The 16,936-nt window shown below is 42.8% G+C and overlaps 1 protein-coding gene across 3 annotated transcripts in view; it reads left to right on the top strand.

The window, feature by feature from the left end:
- Nucleotides 1-16,936, top strand: part of prkcz (protein kinase C, zeta) — a 744,042-nt gene that overhangs the window by 533,429 nt on the left and 193,677 nt on the right. For all 3 annotated transcript variants that reach the window (XM_068017159.1, XM_068017160.1, XM_068017161.1), the window contains 5 exons: nucleotides 193-290; nucleotides 6,051-6,137; nucleotides 11,893-12,028; nucleotides 13,319-13,406; nucleotides 14,225-14,344. In XM_068017159.1, the coding sequence (XP_067873260.1) occupies nucleotides 193-290; nucleotides 6,051-6,137; nucleotides 11,893-12,028; nucleotides 13,319-13,406; nucleotides 14,225-14,344 (529 nt within the window). The remainder of the gene's footprint in view (nucleotides 1-192; nucleotides 291-6,050; nucleotides 6,138-11,892; nucleotides 12,029-13,318; nucleotides 13,407-14,224; nucleotides 14,345-16,936) is intronic.

Consider the following 16,936-nt stretch of genomic DNA (forward strand, 5'->3'; position numbering starts at 1 on the left):
AGAATGGGGGAGGTTAATGGGTGGGATGCATTCTGCTGCTCCTTTCAGCCAGGGTTAACTCAACTTAATTGAGTTGGGGAGGAAGGTGTGGAGGAGTATTAAAAAAAAAAGTTACTTCCAATCTAATTCATATTTGTATCTTATGGTTTGTCACTTGGGCTATGCATTACATAATTCTCTTTTCCTTCACAGGATATTGACTGGGTACAGACAGAAAAACATGTGTTTGAGCAGGCCTCCAGTAACCCATTTCTGGTTGGTCTTCACTCTTGTTTCCAAACAGAAAGCAGGTAAGAAATGGTACTTATTAAAACTGAGCTTTTTTTTTCTTGTCCCCAATTCTTTCATGGGACTCCTACTTGTAACTGATCAATCTGGAGAGATCACAGTTGTAGGGCTAAATTTTATCAACAGCCAAGAAATCCCACTGATGCGACTGAAAGCGGGACCTGACCCCCAGCCGGCAAGTGGTGAAAAGCTGGGGAAGCATTTTACAGGCAGCGGCCAATTAAGAGGGGGCCACTGCTGAGGCTGCAGGTTGAACGAGAGGGCGCCTCCATGCCTAGATGCTCTTTAAGACAAAGGTAAGTTTTCTCTGTAACCTTGCCAGACAGGCAGGTCTTGGCGATTGGGAGGGGGTGTCTTTCTTCCATTGGCGCGCCTTGGCTGCAGTCATTGTTGCTGGGATGCCCCTCCCTGGGCCGTGGAGCGGCCATAAAGGAGAACCCCTCCCGGGAACCTGCTGGGAGGTTTCCACACACACTGGTGGCCCTTCCCGATGCCAGCAAAATGTTGGTGGGGAAGGAGGTGGCCCTTAATTGGGCACTTTATTCCCTCAGTTGGCCACCTGATGGGCAACCATGCTGCTGAGATCCCACCACTGGTAAAATACCATGGCAGTGGGAAGATGTCCCAAGGCCTTCGGTGACCATTTTACCAGCCCTCCTGCCTCTCAGCCCATCTTTGAAGGGCTAGTAAAATCTAGTCGATAGTCATTACGGCATAGAACGAGGTTATTCGGCTCATCTTGTCCATGCCGGCTCTCTGGATTGTTCTGCAGTCAGTTCCATTCCCCTGCTCTATCACCAGAGCCCAACAAGTTTTTTTTATTCATTCATGGGATGTGGGCGTCGCTGGCTAGGCCAGCATTTATTGTCCATCCCTACTTGCCCTTGAGAAGGTGGTGGTGAGCTGCCTTCTTAAACCGCTGCAGTCCTTGAGGGAAATAAAGTGCCTGTCCAATTTCCTTTTGGAATCATTCATCACCTCCGCTTCTACCAACGTTGCAGGCAGCAAGTTCCAGATCATTACCATTCGCTGCATAAAAAAGTTCTTCCTCATATCCTTCCTGAATCTATTGCCCAAAACCTTAAATCTGTATCCCCTAGTCCTTGTACCATCAGCAATGGGAACAGCTTTACTTTGTCCACCTTATCTAAACGTCATAATCTTGTACACCTCTATCAAATCTCCCCTCATCCATGGAATTATTCTGGTAAATCTCCTCTGCACCCCATGAAGGAGCCTCACATCCTTCCTAAGGTGTGGTGACTAGAACTGGATGCAGTGCTGTAGTTGTGGCCCAACCAGAGCCTCATAAAGGTTCAGCATAACTTCCCTACTTTTGTACTCAATACCTCTGTTTATGAAGCCCAAGATCCATATGCTTTGCTAACTGCTCTCTCATTATGTCTTGCTATCTTCAAACTTCTATGCAGCTGAACCCCTGGTCCCTTTTGTCCCTGTACATTATTTACAACTGTGCCATTTAGTCTATATTGTCTCTCCCTATCCCTTCTGCCAAAGTGCATCACCTCACACTTCTCTGTAATAAATTCTATCTGCCACTTGTCAGCCCATTCTGCTAGCCTATCTATGTACTTTTGCAGTCGATTGGTATAATTCTCATTGTCTGCTGCTCCTCTTAAATTTGGAATCATCAGCAAATTTTGAAATGTTATTCTGTATTCCAATATCCATGTCATGTATATGTTTAAAAAAAAACAGTGGTCCTAGCATTGAACTTTGGGGAACACCACTGTGTAACATCCTCCAGTCTGAAAAACAACTATTTATCACGACTTGCTGTTTTCTGTACTAAAGCTAAATTTTTTATCCAAGCTGACACTGACCCTCCTATTCCATGAGCCTCAATTTTTGTAACCAGCCTTTTATGTGGATAGCATCCCTTGCTTTCCTTTCATCAACCTTCTCTGTTACTCCATCAAAAAATTCAACCATAATCTCCTGCTTACAAATCTATGCTGGCTCTCCTTGAGTAACTCAAACATCTCCAAGTGGCTGTTGAATTTTTCCCTGATTATTGTTTGTAAAAACTAACCCACCACTGATGTCGAACTGACTGGCCTGTAGTGACTAGGAATGTCGTTACACCCATTCTTGAATAAGGGTGTCACATTTTCCACTCTCCAGTCCTCTGACACCTCCCCTGTATCTAGGGAAGATTGGAAGATTATGCTATCTCCACTCCCATTTCCTTTAGCAACCTGGGTTGCAAGCCATCTGGACCAGGCGACTTACCCACTCTAAGCATAGCCAACCCTTCTAGTACATCCTATCAATTTTCACCCCATCCATAACTTGTACCATCTCTACTTTTTCTAATATTTTGTCAGCATTCTCTTCCTTAGTAAACACCGATACAAAGTACTCATTAAATACTCTACCTTTGCTCTGCATCTCTAAACATATATCACCCTCTTTGTCCCTTATAGGCCCTACCCGACCTCGTACGCTTACTAATTACATGCCAGTAGAAGATTTTTGGTTTCCCTTTTATGTTTACTCCTACTCGATTCTCATATTCTCTCTTTGCCAGTCTTATTTTCCTCTTCAATTCCACTCTCAATTTATTGTATTTGGCCTGGTTCTCGTTTGATGAATTCACCTGACATGCATCATACACCCTCTTTTATTTGTTCCGTCATATTCTCTATCTCCCTCATTCTCCAAGGAGCCCTGGCTTTGGTTCACTTACCTTTTTCCCTTGTTGGAATTTACCTAGCCTGTACCTGAAACATCTCCTTAAAGCAGGGTCTGAACAGAGTAGATAGGGAGAAACTATTCGCGGAGGGAACGATCCCTTCGGAATGCTGATTGGAAGGGAAGGGAAGATGCGTTTGATAGTGGCATCATGCTGGAGGTGGCGGAAATGGCGGAGCTGTTGCGGGTTTTGAAACCACCGACACAGTTGCCAACCAGCAAGCACATCATACAACCATAGAAAAGTTTCAGCACAGCAAGAGGCCATTCAGCCCATTGTGTCTGCGCCGACTGAAAAAACTAGCTGCCAATCTAATCCCACCTTCCAGCACCTGGTCCATATCCTTGCTGGTTACAGCACTTCAGATGCAGGTGCCACATGCATTAATTGCATGTCGTGTCGCTGACATTGTATTAATGATGTTGTCATGCCAAGTAAAGACATATACTCCTACTTTTAAGATATGAATTTAATTTAAAAGATCCCACATTGTCCACTTTTTAAAGGAAAAGTTTATTCATTGTGCTGCAGAATGGCTGCCGAAGATCAGATGACCTGGTCTGTGTATGTGAAAAGTGCCTCTGTCTCAAAAAGACAAAAGGATACATTCCAGACCAAGAGGTGTCGACTACACCCATCCTGAAACCATCAATTATTATTGTTAATTATTAAGTCTATTATTAAGGAAGAAATAGCAGGAGATTTAGAAAAGCTTAATACAATCAAACAGAGTCAACATGGTTTTGTGAAAGGGAAATCATATTTAACAAATTTGCTGGAGCTCTTTGAGGATATAACAGGCAGAGTTGATAAAGGGGAACTGGTAGATGTAGTGTATTTGGATTTCCAGAAGGCATTCGATAAGGTGCCACATAAAAAATTATTGCACAAGATAGGAGCTCACGGTATTGGGGGTAATGTATTAGCATGGATTGAGGATTGGTTAACTCACAGAAGACAGACAGTCGGAATTAATGGGTCTTTTTCAGGTTGGAAAGATGTAACTAGTGGAGTGCCACAAGGATCAGTCCCAGGGCCTCAATTATTTACCATCTATATTAATTACTTGGAGGAGGAGGCAGAGTGTAATATATCCAAATTTGCTGATGATACAAAAATAGGTGGGAAGGCATGTTGTGATGAGGACATAAGGGATCTGCAAGGGATTGAGGTAGGTTGAGTAAGTGAGCAAAAACTTGGCAGATGGAGTTTAATGTAGGGAAGTGTTAGGTCATGCACTTTGGTAGGAAGAATCAAAAGGCAGACTATTATTGAAATGGAGAGAGACTCCAAAAAAAGTGCAGCACAGAGGGATCTGGGTGTTCTTGTGCATGAAACACAAAAAGTTAGCATGCAGGTGCAGCAAGTAATTAAGAAGGCAAATGGAATTTTGGCCTTTATTGCTAGGGGGTTGCAGTTTAAAACTAGGGAAGTCTTGTTACAACCGTACAAGGTGTTGGTGAGGCCGCACCGGGAGTACTGTACACACTCGGGCTAACTCATCATTTTAAACCAAATACAATTGCGGTCACTTGGGAGGTGAACAGTGGGAACCACCCGCACTTCTTACCACCTGTCCATAACAGTGCTGTCTTAAAGCTGTATTTATGTTTTTTTCTACTTGGTTAGGGGTAATGCAACTTTGTAGGAGTTCTTGATGTAGCCTTTTGTATTTATTCAAAGTAAATGTCGCAGCATATATAGGACAATGTGTTCTGTTGTCTATTACAAGGTAGTAACTCATTAAGTTTTTGAGATTACAGTTCAAACACAATCTAAATGATGAAGTTAAGCGTTAATGCCTTGAAACCTACTCGTGTGTTACTTTGTAAATTGTATGAAGATATGGAGATTTTCTAAAATGGCTTTTGCTTCAGAGCAGTAGAATTTTGTGGAGCCAGGGAGGAGGTTGGGGGTCCAGATGTTGGACCTAAAAGACAAGAGGAATCTTGCTTCAGCCCTTTGGAAACCCCCTCCGGCTCTATTTAACGTTGCTTGGACAATTAACTGCCCGGCACGTGGTACCTGTCCTTTAAATATGGGGATCCCACCTCCCAGAGCTGTCAGTCAATTAGAGGGCTGGCAGCTCTGTAGTATTGGCAGTGTCACCAGGAGTGGTGGCCACTGCTGGTACTACAACAGGCCTGGGACCAGACCCATTGCTGAATTCCAGGAAGTGAGGCGGGGTCGCTGGGACCAGTCCGGCAGGCCCCAGAAAGGTGTGGGGGGAGGGTGCTCATTGGGCAGAGTGGGTAGTGTTCGTAGAGGGACAGCCTTTGCCCTGGTAGGCCCTCTGTGGGCCACCAATTGCCCACAGAGGAGGACCCCCCAAGCCCACAGGGAAGCCGCCTATTTTGCTGGGCGATCTCCCCATGTGGCCACACCTCCCCCACCCCCACCGCTGTTGGTTGAATACCAGAGGTGGCGGGAAGAGGCCCTTAAGTGGCTATTAATTGGCCACTTAAGGATTTCAATTGGCCTCTGGGCAAGAAGGCCATCTTCGGCCTTTTCCGCCCCTGCAAAATTACATGGTGACAGAAAGGCGATGGGCACTCCACCCACCACCTACCATCGCTATTTTACGGGCCACCCACCTCTGTTCCCGTCACTAGGGGACCCATAAAATTCTGGCCATCATGTCAGACAGCGACCAATTGGTAAAAGGCTGATAGGAGTGAGTCACGTGATCTGGCAAGAAGAAATGCTGTACCGCATGATTTAATGAGCTTTGGTAATGGGATTGTTATTATTGACGGGTATGCTGGACTTTCTGAGCTCCTGTACATCACAAATTGAAAGCTCACTTGATGCAAGCAATCTTATATATACTTGCAATCATTTAATATTTGCAAAGCCTAAAAAAAAGTGCTTGCTGTGGTGTCCTATGGTACTGAAACTTCAGAAACCACAGGACACTTCTGCATATTTAGCATTTTTTAAACATATGTTATTTTATTTTTCTGGTGTATAAATAGTAGAGTATCGCATTTCTCGAAGGGTTTGTACATTTTATTTATTGAACCATGTTTTCTGTGGTGTGTTTCAGGCTGTTTCTGGTTATAGAATACGTCAATGGTGGTGACCTCATGTTTCATATGCAACGGCAGAGGAAGCTTCCTGAAGAACATGCCAGGTACAAGAGGCTTTTACATCTTCTTGCATGGACTAATAATGGAAAAATCATGGATAGTACAGATTTATCAGGCTGGCAGTACTGAGCTGAAAGTCTTATTTGTCTTTCTAGACAGACAATGGCTTGCTACCAGTGTGAATTACTGATTCGGGTGGGTGCAGGAAGAGAGGGTCAGCATCTTTTAGTTATCTCTGGAAAAGTTCCTGTTACCATAGCCAAGTATGGTCATAAACCTATCTAGTTATCAGAATTAATTCTGCCCAATTCCTAACTCATACCAGGTCCTGTTCACCCATCACCACTATGCTTGCTGGCCTACATTGGTTGCCGGTTGAGCAACACCTCGATTTTAAAATTCTCATACGTTTTCAAATCCCTCTATGGCCTCATCATTCCCTATCTCTGTAATCTCCTCCAGCCCTATAACCCTCCAAGCTATCTGCGCTCCTCCAATTCTGGCTTCTTCCGCATCCTCGATTTTAATCGCTGCATCAGTCCACTATTAGCGCCATCCCTTCAGCTGCCAAAGCCCTGGAATTCCCTCCCTCAACCTCTTCACCTCTTCTCCTTTAAGATGCTCCTTAAAACCTAACTCTTTGACCAAGTCTGCCTTAATATCTCCTTGTCTGGCTTGGTGTCGAATTTTTGTTTATAATGCTCCTGTGAAAGCACCTTGAGACGTTTTGTTATGTTTTTTAAAATTTTATTATTTATTTAGAGATACAGCACTGAAACAGGCCCGTCGGCCCACCGAGTCTGTGCCGACCAACAACCACCCATTTATACTAATCCTACACTTCTTCTTCTTTGGGCCTCCTTATCTCGAGAGACAATGGATACGCCACACATTCCCTACCACATCCCCACCATTCTCTTACCACCTACCTACACTAGGGGCAATTTACAATGGCCAATTTACCTATCAACCTGTAAGTCTTTGGCTGTGGGAGGAAACCGGAGCACCCGGCGGAAACCCACACGGTCACAGGGAGAACTTGCAAACTCCGCATAGGCAGTACCCAGAACTGAACCTGGGTCGCTGGAGCTGTGAGGCTGCGATGCCAGCCACTGTGCCGCCCACTAGATGCTACATAATTACAATTTGTTGCTCACCCCTATGTGCCATTGCTTCTGACATCAGGGTGAATTATATTCAACCCTTGGAATTGTCCAGCCTGTTGACTATGTAATTTAGTGTGTTGAATGCCTTCTTGAGGCTTTCATCTTTGCAGGTCAGTTTTTGGAGATGAGAGGATTGTTGAGAGGAAGCGCCATTCAGTGCAAAAGTAAGCTTGGTTTCCTTTCTTTTTCTTTCTTTGTTTCTCATTCTTTTTCCTCTTTCCTTCTTCCTTTTGTACCATCTTCTTTATTCCTTTGTTTCTTTCTATACATTTTGTTTGCAAGCTACCAAACAATAGTTCATCTTTCGAGGAACAGCACCTCTTCTTTCAATTAGGCACTTCACAGCCTTCTGGACTCAACATTGAGTTCAGCAATTTTAGACCGTAATCTCTGTCCCTTCATTTTGTTTCCTTTTCTTTACATGTTTCTGTCTTAATCTTGTTTTCACTTGTTTGCTTTCGGACGGCAGCTGTATATTATTCTGCCATTCACACCTCCTCTGGATGCATCTTTTATCTCCTTCCTTACCCCATTATTACTCCCATTGGCTCTGATCCACCAACTCCTTTGTCATTTAATCACTCCTGTCTTCCTTATCGTAGACCTTCCCTTTTGTTCTTTTTCCACCCTTCCCCTGTTGACCTCCTTAAAACCTACTACATTTCTAACTTCACCCAGTTCTGATGAATGGTCATTGACCCGAAACTTTAACTCTGTTTCTCTCTCTGTGGATGCTGCTGGGCCTGGTGGATGTTTCTGGCATTTTATGGTTTAGTTTCAGATTTCCAGCGCCTGCAATGTTTTTCTTTTGTAATAGCTAATTGAGACTGTGTACTCACCACCTTGCAGTCTTTTGATGGCATTGTTTCATTTTATAAAATACTGTTTCTAATTGGTTAGGAGCTGTATAAAGCAAGGTTCCAACATACATGGATTTGTCCAGGATCCGGCTAGCCAAAGATTTCCATCCGGTCCACGGGTGTAAACTGTACCCAGAGCCGTTCTGCATCCTCACCAGGGGTCTTTGACTGGAAATGGGAAATTTCCCTTTGTCGTCGTCTTGCAGACCGGCCTTTTTAAAAACATTGCGCTGTCAGTTTCACAGCTGACAGCTGCTGAAGCAGGAGCACGCTTCATTAACTTCGGACAGATTCAGGGGTTTCCTACTTTATTTTAAAAAGCTGCCGGAAAACCCCGAGCCTGTCCGAAGTTGGGAAGCACGTTCCTGTTTTAGCAGCTGTGAAACTGACAGCACGATTTTTTTAAACAAACTGACCAACCACAAAACTGCTGTGCTGAGTGTTCCCGCTCCCTGCAACTGTCAGAGAGAGGGGGCAACAGCGAGAGCGAGGAAAACAGAGTGGGGGGGTGCAGAGAGAGAGAAAGAGAGGGGAAAACAGAGGGGGGGGCACAGTGTGTGAGAGAGAGGGGTGGGGTACACAGTGAGAGAGAGGGGTGGGGTACACAGTGAGAGAGAGGGGTGGGGTACACAGTGAGTGAGAGGGGTGGGGTACACAGTGAGTGAGGGGGGGGCGACACAGTGAGTGAGGGGAGTCACTGAGAGAGAGGAGGGGTCACGGTGAGAAAGAAGGGACAGTGAGGGGGGTACACAGAGAGAGAGAGAGCAGACAGAGAGAGGAGGGGACAGAGAGAGAGAGAGGACAACACGGAGAGGGGGGGGAGCACAGGGAGAGAGAGAGAGAGATCAAGATCACTTCTGACAGGTGGATATCTATCCAGAGTACTCCACATTGCTACGTGTGGGGGCAGACATTTACTACTTGTGCAAGCAAAAAACTGCCAGGTATTGCACTAAGTCAGTGTCCAACATAGTGATGAGAAAGTAAGTTAATTAATTAATCTTGTCAATTAAAGATTCTTCACAAAAATACACATTTGCTGTAAGATAAATTTTTAATGCCGTTATCTTTCCGAAATTGTCTCACCGGACCCCAACGTAAGACCAGAATTGTAATGTGGCCCCACACGAGAAAAGGTTAGACAACCCTGGTGTAGAGAATTAATAACTTGGTAATCATTAACGCCACCAAAAGCACCACTAATTTGTGCTTTGTGGCCTGCACTGGAAATCAAAACAGTGTCTTTCGGAAATATTAGGTATGTGTCACCAAATTAATTACCGGAGAGTCGTGCAATATTAGAGTTTTTGTGCTCACAAAAAAAACCCAGCTTTGCTCTAGTGGTTCATGATCATATTTGAATCCTTTCAATTGGATCGCCATCTTGTAGTTCATCGATAGCCATCAATATTTCCAAGTTCTTATATAAGATAATGAACAGTCAGAAGTACGTTAGACTCATCTTTCTGAGCTAATTTTGCTGTTTCCCCTCAACCCATCAATGGATATAAATATACCTAATTCATTCAGACCAATATTGTTTGTATTTTTCTCTTTATTTTAAGCACTGATAATCTTTACATTATTGACCAACTTTCTTGAACTAACAAAAATAATGGTGATCTTTTACACTGTCTAATGTTGCTTTTTAAAATATGATGGATGAAAAATGATATTTAATGTTACTTTACAAGCAGAAAAGGAATCTATTGACAATGAGCCTTTAACCATTCGCATGATAAAGTATTACAGAGACAGAAGACAATGAAAACAGAAAATAAATTCTTAATCCAAATAACAGGGCGCCAGACTACCAAGAAACCAATTATAGGCCTAGTTTGAAATTATTAGAGTTTTACATTGGTTGGATATTGGGCTGTGGCAAGGAATTATCAGCTCCTGAAACAGAAGGCATGAAAATGGATCCTTTCAGTCCGATTTCCACCATCATTATGCCCAGTTCACAGGAGAAAGGGAGAATACTCAAACATCAGCAAGTTGAAAGAAAACAGATTTTACAAGAATTTCCCTTAATTAAATGGGGAAAGTACTCATCATCAAAATACTCGTGTCCTCCATTGCTCCTGGAACAAGGCAGACTGCAATGATTGGAATATGCCAACATGCAGATGTAGTTTATTCCCTGCTAGATGATCTTGTGCAGCATGGAGTTGGGCTTTGGTTAGAGGTCGAAGGCAAATTTGCCCAACTTGTGCAGATATAGCATTAATATTGTACGTGTAGAAAATACACATTCAGTACCTTTTTTTATAAACCTACTTATGGGTAAATCGAACAACTTTCTGCAGTTTCAGAAGCAGTGTAGTCGTTTGGAGTGTAGGGATTTCTCTCCAGGAAAGGCTTAGGAGCTGTAAACCACATAAGCTATAGCACCATCAATGGTTGGAAGGTGTAATTTCAGTCAAACAAGTTTACATAAGAAAGTTCCATTGTAAATGTGGATATGAAAATTTATAATGGATAAAATTGACAAAATTGTGATGAAAGGTAAAACTTTTTAGATAGTCTAATGTACACTAGGTGTTTTTTTCCACTCCTGGGAAGGAACATGGAAGGAACATGTCAGCCGCACACGAGGTCAATAAATGCTTGACATATAAAAGTGCATTTTACAGAGATATTGGGGGCAATTTTCATGTCTGAGCAGTAAATGGGTGGGCAGTGGGCAGAGCGGATGCAGCAATCATTCAGGAGCTGCAGGGAACCCATGTAATTTTCCGCGTCTCCCTTCATTAATGTGATGGGTGGGCTGCCAACATGGAATGCGATCCCCATAAGCAGCTCATCTATTTGGAAACGGGAAATCAGGTGGTGCGTCTACTTCTTAAGAGCCTCGAGCATAGGGTCACCAACCCTCCAGGATAGTCCTGGAGTCTCCAGGAATTAAGGATTAATCTTCTGTCATACTCTTTGAATGTTTTTGTTAATTAGTTATTAATGTATCAGATATGGGCGCTGTGGGGGAAGGCTGTCAGCTGACAGTCCAGAATCATCCTCTTGGGTGATGCTGCCTGTCCGCTTTTCAATCTATGTGGGAAGGTGGGGCGCTGCATGGATAGACGTGTTGGGCGCCCATTTGCAGGAGCCCTGGGATGCATGGTTGGAAGTGAGATGTCTTGTGGTGAAACCTGCAGGGATACATAGAGTCAGATTTAGCAAATTTACTGCAGCAGCAATGTAAAGTGGGTGCATTTTTTATGTGGTACAGAGAGAAGCAACATTATGGAGTGGCAGACAGCATTAGTACTGAACCTACAGCAACTACAAGCACTTTCAAATCCTTTTAACATTTAATAACACCAACCCACTGCAAGGAAAATGGCTCCAAAAGCTCTAGAAAGTTTTATCTGAGATCAGCTGAGGATCTCTTTAAATATCGCTTTCCAACTTGTGTTGTCCATGGCTGGTGGGCCTGAGCAGGAACTGGTAGTACTTGGATAGTGAAGGTGAAAAATGGCATCAGGGTCTAAATGACATCACTTGAGCCCTACTTGTTTTAGGCAGGAGTTGTAGCTGTCAGAAATCATTGTCTTAAAATTAGACTGCATGTCAAAGCAGTGGTGAGTGGGTGGGACGCAGCAGCTGCTTTTTTTGGGGCAACTAACACCCTGCAAATGGGTGGCTATGAGATGAACTACCTAGCATAAAATTAGTTTCTTAATAATACTGGACAACATTGCTTAATTTCACAGGGTAACTGTACTCACCGTGATGCTATTCAGTAGAATTACCAATATGTTCTTCTCCTTTAGGTTTTATGCTGCTGAAATTTGTATTGCTCTCAACTTTCTTCATGATAGAGGAATCATTTACAGAGATTTGAAACTAGACAATGTTCTCTTAGACTGTGATGGTCACATCAAGTTAACAGATTATGGAATGTGCAAGGTACGATGTTTATCCATAACAACGAGAGCGTTTATAGGGGAAAATACTCTTATTCAGCTGAACAATAGAATTAGTCATTAAATTGGCATGAGTGTTTATAAGGGCTAAAACTTTTTTTTAAATCCCCTCCTTGGAGGCCCTGATAAGCCTTCAGTACCTAACTTGTGTGCCAATTAGTTAAGTGCGAGCAAGACAGTCAATGCCAACATTCTGTTCGACCAAGTAGCCAAATACAATCCTGTATTCGCCAAATGTCCACACATACCCATTTCTCAGTTAGACGCAACTGGGTCGCAGTGGAGAGTTAAGAACCCTTATTGACTTGTTTTTTTTTCTCCCCTTGCATCAGCCAGCAGTGTCACAGCTGACCTAAGACAAATCAGGAATCAAACTTACAACCTTATGACCTATGTTTACTATGACTGTATCCTTACTCACAAAACCATTGGAGACCTTTCGGCTTTTAAAAACAACTGCTTGAATTGCTGATCATGACTATTGACTTTGACTGACGGATTCGATATGCATAGGGCACATATTTGCAGATGTTATAAAATAGAACCTGCTTGTAAAAGCAGAGGAAATTAAGAATTCTTGATATAATATCCATCCATGTTACTACAGTGGCTCGCTCCATGTTGCACATAAATTAGAATGCAACAACACAGGTTCAATCCCCGTATCAGCTGTGGTAGTTCATGGAGGCCTGCCTCCTTGCCTTGCCCCACGCTTGAGGAGTGGTGACCCTCAAGCTATACATCACCAACTGTCTCTCTCTAATGGGGAGAGATGCCTATGGTCCTTTGGGACTCTGGCTTGAGCAATTGAAGCAATTATCTCAATATTCAGGTATGTTAAATAGTACCATTTCCTAGTGTAATATCTGTTCATTATCCTGTACGGTGACGTTAATGTGATTAGGTGTATGTTCAGTATCTTGCACAGCCGTGACATGTTGCATCAAGTTAAATGTGTCCTGCTACAATTGTGATGTTTTTACCACATCTAAGTGTGCATTCCACAATGATGTGTTATCCTAGTTCAATGTCCATCCACTTATTTATTACAGTTGTGCTGTGTTGCTTGGTCCTCTAAATAACTTGAAACTCATTCAGATAAATATTTTTCAGTACTGCTGTGTATTTGGATGGCTTGACGTCAATTCAATCAACCAATTAGTTTTAAATCACCTGAAACTGAAACTTTGGGAGATCTGTTTTTACTGCTGCTAATTGTTTAAAGTTATGAAACACAATTTTTGCATGGGTCACAATTTATGTTCCTCTACAGGAAGGACTTGGCCCTGGTGACACTACCAGCACTTTCTGTGGCACACCCAATTATATAGCACCTGAAATATTGAGAGGAGAGGAGTATGGTGAGCAACTGTAATAAAGACATAGCTAATATAGTTGGGTTTGATTATCTTTCGCACAGCACATGAGAGCAACAGCATTGTGTTCCATGTTTAGAAGAAAATGTGGTGAGTTTATGATCGCCGCTGTCCTATTGGGGAGATGCAGTGTTGAAGCCAGGCACCTCTACTTGGAGAAGGAAGGGAAAATTGGACACGAGCCCTCAAAAGACAATCTTTTACACTTCTTCACTTCGATTATAGACTGATATTGCCAGAGGCTTGCAGTAAAATGTTTGCCTATCTTTTCAAGGATGGTTCGGAAACCTGAAGGAGCAAAAAGGAAGGAAATGCAGCAAAAATCCCCCCAAAAAATTATATATTGACAGGTGGAATTGGCAAAAAAGGATGATGAAATTCAAACCCGCAGATACTAGACCACAATCAAGAATGTTAAAATTAATTTTTACAGTTGATTTCAAGAATAATATGAATGTGTTTGTATATTTGCAGTTTAACATTCATTGGAATATTTGCATGAAAAGAGGAATATTTGGATTTTGAAAGCTGAAAATTTTTTTCAGTACTGTAGCAGTTTACTTTATTAATATGGTCTACTTATTGATTATGGTATGTGATGCTTTGATTTTTTTTTCACATCATGTGTCCCATATCTCAGCTGAAGTGAGGGAGGGGATGCAAGAGAGGAGGAGAAGACATCTGCGAAGTTTCTGATAGTTGAATGGCAGGTTCTAATTGGGGCCTTGTGTCAGAAAAAAGAGAACATGAAAAAAGAGTTATTTCTTCAAAAACACTGCTTATGGCTTTTTGTTGTTTGGCAGGTTTTAGTGTGGACTGGTGGGCACTTGGCGTATTGATGTTTGAAATGATGGCTGGAAGATCACCATTTGACATCATCACTGATAATCCGGACATGAACACAGAGGATTACCTGTTTCAAGGTTAGCAAGACATAAATCCAACCTCAATCTTCCTTTCCACAAGAAGGTTGCAGGCTCTATACCAGGCCACTTAGGTGCTAGACCAAGGGCTCCCACCACACATGGAACAGCACTCCCTCACGTGCCTGCCAAAGATGAAGGGAAAATTTGGGAGAATATTTTTTCTGGTTTATTTGCATTCTCTTAAGTTAAACATTTGGTAAGAATTAACATTTGATCCTTGCGTTTGGAGAAACATACATAGAAAAACTTATGGCACAGAAGGAAACCATTCTGCCCATCGTGCCTGTGCTGGCAGAAAGAACTATCCAGCCTAATCCCGCCTTCCATAGCCCTATAGGTTACACACCTCAAGTGCATATCCAAGTGTTTTTTAAATGTGATGAAGGTTTCCGCCTCTACCACCTTTTCAGGCAGTGAATTCCAAACCCAAAATAATGGTTCCTCAATTCCCCTCTAATCCTTCCACCAATTATGGTAATTCTATGCCCCTGGTTATTGACATCTCTGCTAACAGGAATAGCTCCTTCCTATCTACTCTATCGAGGCTCCTCTTAATTTTATGCACCTCAATTAAATCTCACCTCAGCCTCCTCTGTTCCAAAGAAAACAACCCCAACCTAGCCAATCTTCCTTCATAGGTAACATTCTCCATTCCTGGCAACCTCCTTGTAAATCCCCTCAGTACCATCTCTAACGCGATCACATCCTTCCTGTAATGCAGCGAGCAGAACTGTACACAGTACTCTCGCTGTGATCTAACTAGTGTTTTATACAGTTCTAGCATAACCTCCCTGCTATTATACTCTAGGCCTTGGCCAATAAAGGAACATATCCATATGCCTTCTTGACCACCTTATCTATCTGTCCTCCTACCTTCAGGGATCTGTGGAGATGCGCTCTAAGTCTCTCTATTCGTTTATGCTTCTCAGAATCCTACCATTTATTGTGTATTCTCTTGCTCTGTTTGTCCTCCCCAAATGCATTGACCAGTCCATTGATATCTTCCTGCAGTCTACAGCTTTCTTCCTTACTATCAACCATATAGCCAATTTTTGTATCATCTGCAAACTTCTTAATCATGTCCCCTACGTTTAAGTCTAAATCATTAACATATACCATGAACAACAAGGGACCTAGTACAGCTTTGTGGAACCCCACTGGAAATAGCATTCCAGCCATAAAAATACCTGTCGAACATAACCCTTCGCTTCCTGCCACTGAGCCAATTTTGGATCCAACTTGCCACTTTTCCTTGGATCTCATAAGCACGAGAAGGTGGGAAAAACACCTTATGGTTTGAACTTTGGATTCTGCCTCTATATAATAACACTCCAAATTCATGGCCATCACCTCTAACTTGCCATCTCAGGTGGCCTCTCTACTCCCATGTTCTCAATCACAGGCAAGGCCGTATCCAATTTGAATCTCTATCCACATCTTCCTAAGTTTCAACCCACTTCTTCTGTGTCCACCCCTCAAAAAGCTCTTCCCCTAGGTCACTTACAACTGCACTTCAAGTACGTAACTGCCTCCCTTAGGCTTTTCATTCGCCATAATACTTCTGCAGCTGCAAATCTGCTCAACCACTCTCTCACTTACATATTTGATTACCTTGTTGCCAGCACAGCCCTGACTCTCTCCCATCCCCTGGTTTGGCCCCATCTTCGTTCTCTCAGGCCCAAAAAGTACAGACTTGAAGTGAATCTGGCCTTTAATTGCAATTCGCTATCCATTACCAGATCTGGCCGGACCACACCAAGCATTATCTGGCTTCAGGCTTTTCTGTCAAAACTACATACTATTGTAGTATTATCCTGGAGAGCAAAGAAAACCCAACTTTTCTCCATTAGCAACTGTCTCCCTAAACTCCTCTCCCATGTTCCCTCCACCCTCATCTCCAATAAGTGAGGAGCTTGTGAATATCTTTGTTACTAAAATTGAGACCATCCATTCAGCTACTTCTGCTGCTTGCCCTCAAATGAATCATCCCCCAGACTCTCCCTGATCCTTTGTCCTTCTCGAATTTTCCGCTCATGCCCTCTCCGAGCTCATCATGTTCACGATACCATCTGCTTTCTTATCCGCATTCTGATGAAACTCTGACCACCCAACTATCCTTCCTGGCCTCATTGCTAGCTGACATTATAAATGGTTCTTTGTTCCCTCCCTTTCAAAACAACCATGATCACCCTCATCTCAAAAAACACATTTTTGCCCCTTATGTTGTTGAAAACTACCATCTCCAACGACCCTTGCTTCTCCAAAGTCCTTGAATGTGTTGTCACCTCCCAAATCTGTGCCCATGATTTTCACAACTTCATGTTTGCTTCAGCTTTAACTATATCAATTTCTTTAAAGCTAAATTCCAAATGCAGCCCTGCAGTTATATTCAAATTCTGAATGTTTCCTACTACAGGCCTATTCCTCAACTTGCACAGGTCTGTGTTTTCAGACATTGCCCTGGTTTCACATTCCAGGGTTACATGTTGTCTAGACTTGCCTTGGTGAGTTCTGTAAGAATTTTCTGTTCTTAGCATAGGATGGACCTTCATGTGTTATCTCAAAAATACTGCTTTGTATCTTTCCCAT

Source organism: Heterodontus francisci, chromosome 37, assembly GCF_036365525.1.
Source record: "Heterodontus francisci isolate sHetFra1 chromosome 37, sHetFra1.hap1, whole genome shotgun sequence".
Taxonomy (NCBI): Eukaryota; Metazoa; Chordata; class Chondrichthyes; order Heterodontiformes; family Heterodontidae; genus Heterodontus; species Heterodontus francisci.